The sequence below is a fragment of the Phaenicophaeus curvirostris genome, chromosome 6, assembly GCF_032191515.1.
Source record: "Phaenicophaeus curvirostris isolate KB17595 chromosome 6, BPBGC_Pcur_1.0, whole genome shotgun sequence".
NCBI lineage: Eukaryota > Metazoa > Chordata > Aves > Cuculiformes > Cuculidae > Phaenicophaeus > Phaenicophaeus curvirostris.
The window spans coordinates 22,607,806-22,613,805 of NC_091397.1; the positions used below are offsets into that span (position 1 = coordinate 22,607,806).

General features: G+C 36.4%; 1 protein-coding gene across 2 annotated transcripts in view; it reads left to right on the top strand.

The window, feature by feature from the left end:
• MINDY3 (MINDY lysine 48 deubiquitinase 3) overlaps positions 1-4,250 on the top strand; it is a 50,184-nt gene extending 45,934 nt beyond the window's left edge. For both annotated transcript variants that reach the window (XM_069859564.1, XM_069859565.1), the window contains 3 exons: positions 22-109; positions 2,017-2,088; positions 3,182-4,250. In XM_069859564.1, the coding sequence (XP_069715665.1) occupies positions 22-109; positions 2,017-2,088; positions 3,182-3,331 (310 nt within the window). In that variant the 3' untranslated portion in view covers positions 3,332-4,250. The remainder of the gene's footprint in view (positions 1-21; positions 110-2,016; positions 2,089-3,181) is intronic.
• Positions 4,251-6,000: the final 1,750 nt, after the last annotated feature.

Consider the following 6,000-nt stretch of genomic DNA (forward strand, 5'->3'; position numbering starts at 1 on the left):
TATTCAATGTTTTTGTCATAGTGTAAGCCTCATGAAGACCAAATTAGACCCAGAAGGACTGGGCATCATATTACTGGGTCCCTTTCTGCAAGAATTTTTCCCTGAGCAGGTAATCCTGTATAGCTTTATTGCTGCAGAGCATCGTCTATTCTGGCTTGTCTTTGAGATTTATTAAACGCATCCATCAGTATCACAGACCTGGTTTTAATAATAAGTATTGCATTTATTTGATATATAAAAGCTGATAAAGCTTTGATAAAGGTGATCAGCAAATAACTTCTTATATTACACAACAAACAGTAGAGTTCTGTTTTGCATAAGGTGTCCATGATTTTATCAGCTTTACACTTTACTCCATTGTAGCAGCAAGTTCTAAAATTAACTTCAGGAACTATAGAATCATTTTGCATGTGAAATTGGAGCGGTTGCCTGCTCAGAAAGTTCATCTGAGTTTGATTTTTTCTGTGAGCAAATGACCATACTGGTTTTATAAGTATTACAAATGTCTGCTCTAATTGCTAGCAAATGGGAGAAGGTTGCAAACGTATTTAAAGCTATATTTATGTATATCTGTAATCATGCAAATTTTTGACAATTTAACAAAAAGTCATGATAGAGTTATGTTTAGCATATGTGGAAGTCAGTGTCTACTAGGGTAATGGAAAAATATTTTCAAATTCTGAATCTGTTCTATATATTCATTAAGGTAGCACCACCACTGAGAAGTGCATGCTTACCTGGCACTGCTGTCCTCTTCTCCCTTTGCCCTGGGTCACATCTTCCTGCCCTGGTGCTGCCTCTCCCCTGCCACCAGGAAATTCTTTGTATGCATATGTGGTAAACCAGAACAGGTTTATGTAGGCTTGTTCCATGACCATACAAGTGCTTGTATTGGCACTTGTATGAGAGAAGGTTTCCACAATGACTGAAAGATAGGCTGGTGAGGCAAGAGAAGGGTTGAGAAAAGTACTTCTTTGGAAGCTTTTGTGGCTTAACGTGTTATTGAAACTATATGGCTTAGTTTTTACAAACAAGGAAATGTGAAACTGATATTTTTTAAATGCCTTCAGCAAGTCTTTTTTGTTAGGGGTGGTGCAGCACTGTTTGAATGTAGTATTCTGTACTACTTTTCCTTCAGGATGAGCATTGCTTCCTCAGGGAAAAGAATAAGTATTTCCTTTCCATCCTGTAAGCAGAGTTACTACTTCCCTTCCTTTCACCACCCTCCTGCCATGGAATAGCCTGGGTTGCTGTGAGAGACCCATGCAGAGATAAGATTTTTGAATCATTTGAGAGGAGAAAAATGAATGAGGGCTTTTTGTAATCTGATGGACATACTGTAACCTAAGCAGATTTCTTCTCCTTCCAGCCTTTAACTCCATATACTTTAAAAAGGGATAAGCTTTTGTTTGGAGCCTGGTCCAGTAGGCATAAAGGAGATTATATTACACCTGATATGTGTTTCCTGATTCAGTGAAATGCAAAGCTTTTTAGTCCATTTAGAACTAAAGCATTTAAAAACCTGGATTAGTGAAGGTTGACAACTGCAGAATATCTGCTGCTAGGCTTCAGATGAACAGGTGTCTTCACAATTCATTTACAGTTAGGCAGATGTGGGTGTAAATTACTTTTTTAGCTCTCAACAGAGTATTGGAGATTTGATCTGGTCCTTAGTAAATACTTAGCTTAGTAGCATCCAAATAGTCATAAATACATCTGAATGTGGAGAGTTTCTGTGTGCTCAGTGCCAAAGTTGTAGCATAATTGTCGAGGAGAACACAGAAAATCATTAGTAGCTCTTGAGGGGCGTTACTGATTAGTTTACTGACATCTCGTTTCTGATGAGAAAGGTAAAATGAACAAAATCTTCAGGGTGAAGCCACCTAAAAGAAGTTGTACTTTTTGTACAATTTTTTTAGTCTTCCTGTTTAAATGCCTCTGTCCAGTTGTAAAGAGGAGAGAGTGTCAAGGCACCATGTATACATTTCAGGAAATTAACTGTCTTCTTCCTACTAGGACTCTAGGGTGTCAGAGTCGTTCACTGTTTACCATTACAATGGGCTGAAGCAATCTAACTATAATGAAAAGGTAAGATTTAAGAAAAATAAATTTAGCTCTAATAACAATTTATATGCAAAACTGATTCCCTGTTTCAAATTGTAAAACTGACAGTAGTTAAGGGCAAAATACCTTAGCTTGAAACAGGCTTTTTGCAGAAATATTTCATTAATTTTCTTCCAAAATGCTACATTTGGAATTGAAAACTGCTTTGTGCTCATGATCATATTTTAGCTAGGATGCTGGATCAGTTGGCTAAACCACATCTCATAAGCAATACATTTTGAATAGAGTACTTTTCATGCTTATCCGTGAGAAGTGGGTTTTGAGCTGTAAAGGACAATGGAGATGTAACTTACTGGGAGACAAAAATGACCTGTTTAATTTTCAGCTTTCTGGGAAGGAGGAGGTATACCTAACACACTGAGGCTGCTTCTGAGTTAGTTCCTAAATTAACATTTAGGGTAGAATAGTTTAAGGTATTAATAGCTGTAGGGAACAAAAATGACTTCAAGAAGCCTCTTTGAGAAAATGTATCTACTCAGTCTTCAGAACAGCTTGTAGTCAGGTCCTTAAAATTACCCCTGTGAAATCTCCAGCGGTTTCAAACCCCAAAATGTAGGTAAAAGCATTCAAAAATGCATTTATCTTTACTATTGAGCATATATATATGCACACATAATCAAGAATATTTTTTAAAAAAAATATTTTCAGAGGATTCGGCTTCTAGCATTTTAAATATTGTTATATCAATTTTCCATTTTATGGAAATTTAATTGCATAAAGTTAAGTCTAAGGAACACTTTTGTTATAAAAATAACAATATCAAACTTTGCAACAGCAACAGAATTTTTGCATTGAGTGTCCTAGATGATTAGTTTTTGCCAGTTTTGGCCTTTATTGTCTATACAAGTAAACAGCCAAATGAGTGGGGCCAGATCAGGATTTTCAGGCACTTGAGTGGAAGAGATAAGGTGTTTTCAGTTTCATACCTCATTTCATTTAAAAAGTGTATAATACTTCATGGATTTTTATTTTTATAGTAAAAAAAAGAGAAAATAGTCATCTCATCTTGGACTTTTTAAACAAACATGGGCTGACATAACTGATCTTATTTCAACAGGTCATGTATGTAGAAGGCACAGCAGTTGTTATGGGTTTTGAAGAACCAATGCTACAGACTGATGACACTCCTGTAAAACGCTGCTTGCAAACCAAATGGCCATATATCGAATTACTCTGGACCACAGATCGATCTCCTTCTTTAAACTGAATTGTTGCACATAAACAATGTACTGCTACCGAATGCTTGAGCGAGGGATACAGGAATTGATATTTGCTTGGAAAGTGGTATACTTTGACTGTGTGAAGTTATACACTGGTATCATTGATAAATTGTAAATAATGATTACAAACACTTTTTCAGTGTTAATTGGAATATTTAATTTTTTAATCAGATTGATTTCTATTATAATAGTTTGTCTTTTTTTGGCCACTGTAGTACTGTAAATGTGAGTTATCCCAAACAAAAAAAAAAGCCTACTTATGAAGTCTTAACATTGTTTTCCCATCTCATGAAGATTTGAAAAATGTCTGATATTGCAGAATCTGCATATTAGATGTCAGATCTTTAAAACATAAACCATGTTCAGCTTCCTCTGAATCATATAGGCATGTTTTTATTATTTAAATTATATTGGCTTACATTACAGTACCATAATGTGTGGACTCAACTGGCCTTTGCACTGGATATGTTTTAATGAGTTTAAATTTTCTGCAGTTTTACCTAAAATTCAATTCTACCTAAAGAGCTTGCACAATGTGACATAAATATACATTTTTAGAAATATTTATATAGTTCATAAATACTTTTTCTTGGCAGTTGCATATTACTGTGGCTTAGTTATCGGGCATGTTAAAAGTGAACAGAAAATCTGAGGAAAAATAAATGTATTGATATTTATTTGAATTTGTATAAAAGAAATGTAAAAACAGCAGAAAGAATTTCTTGTTCTCTATCTTTAAACTATTCAAACTTATAATATTGCCAAATACTACTTCTCAATTTGTCCAAACAACAGTGTAAGCCAGTGTTATAGTATGTGTTAAATGCATGAGAACATCTCTTATTACATTATATTCCTTTATTTATTATCAACATGTTGGCCCTAAAATAAAATCTTTTCCTTGAATCATGGTGTATTGTTTTAAGTTTGGTTTCAATCAAACTTGTTTATTGCCTCTCTAAGACAATGCAAAGGGACCATGGGTTTAGAAATGCCAGGGTTTGAGTTAACACATCTCAGAAGAAAAAAAAAAAACAATAACAAAAGATAAGATAAGATAAGATAAGCATCCTATCTGTGAGTGTGGTATTGCCAGCAGGGCTGAATTTTGCATTCAGAATTACTTATTTTTAAAAACGTATTTTCATTTGTGAATAACAATGAGTCTAGAATCAGGAAAACAAGCTGACTTGGTCAAAAATTAGATCTGTAGAGTCGAGGAGAAAGCCTTGTTGGAGGATTTGTACTGTAAAGCATGTAGAGGTGGTAAAAGGAGTCCCATCCTTCGCATGGGACTTGCTAGGTCTGTCCTCTCCAAGGCTGTAAAATGTTAGGTTTACATCTGGAGATGGAAGAACAGCACAGTTGCGTGTTGGGTTGGCCATGGCTGGCTGCCAGGTGCACACCCAGCCACTTGTGCTTTCCCCCTCCTCAGCAAGATGGAGCGAAAATGATGAAAAAGCTCCTTGTCTCCTTGTCAGGATAAGGACAGGGAGATAGCTCATGAGTTGTCATCGTGAGCAAAACAGATTCTAATTTAATTCATTGCCAATTAAAAATACAGATAGTGAGAGGCAAAACCAAAACTAAAAACACCTTCTCTCCCACTCTCCTTCTTGCAGACTCAACTTCAATCTAAGCTCCTCTACCTCATCACAGGGGGAGGGGATCAAGCGTCATCAGTTCATAACATTTCATCTCTGCCACTCGTTCCTCCTTGCAGTGTTCGCTTGCTCCACCTTGAGGTCCCACCCACAGGAGACAATCCTTCCCAAATTACTCCAACGTGGGTCCTTCCCACTGGCTGCAGTTCTTGAAGAACTGCTCCAACATGGGACCGCTGCAGGGTCACAAGTCTATTTTTGGGATTGGAAAGACCATAATATGATATTATACATAAATTAATTTCACCAACTGCACGTAATATAAATTGTAGAAATCCACTCTGTGAATCTTGTATTTTTCTGTATAAATTACTTGGTCCCTCATCTGACCTTCCAGTTATTCTGTAAGGTAGATAATGACTTATATGCTTATAAAATCTCTCTGACCTGGCTCCAGGTCAGGTTCTCGAGCCTATTAAGACTTTTTAGTTCAATATTCCAAACAGTTAATATATTGTCCCACAGGTATGCTAGTGACGAAAGTTCAGTGTACCAGTAACTGGGGCAGCTGCTTACCTCGAGTGGTGCAGATCACAACGTCCAGTCCAAACATTTCTAAAATCTGAGGCAAACAAGGTCTAGAATAAGCTTCCAGTGATCAGAACAGGTCCAAGTTATTTAGGGAAACATTGCAAATCCTTCAAAAAAATTAAAAGATTGTTCTTCTAGTTTATCTGATTTGGAATATCCTACACTCAGGTCTCTCTTCTTTACATGAATGGAAAAAAAAAAAAAAAACAACCGAGAGGAAAAGGAGAAGAGGAAGGGGACTGCTAACTGTCAATAGCTTAGGGGTAAAGCAGATTCCCTTCTTTTCATTCTGCCCACCTCTCCATATGGGTTTTAGCACTGCCATTTGAAGCTCTTTCTTCCTTTTTAAAATTTATTTTGAAGAAACCAGGTTAGGTGGTATACATTTCAAACTGAAAGAGAGGTACAAGGAGAGCACATAAGAAATGCCATGTTCTTGCTGTGCCCCTTCTGCTTTTCAT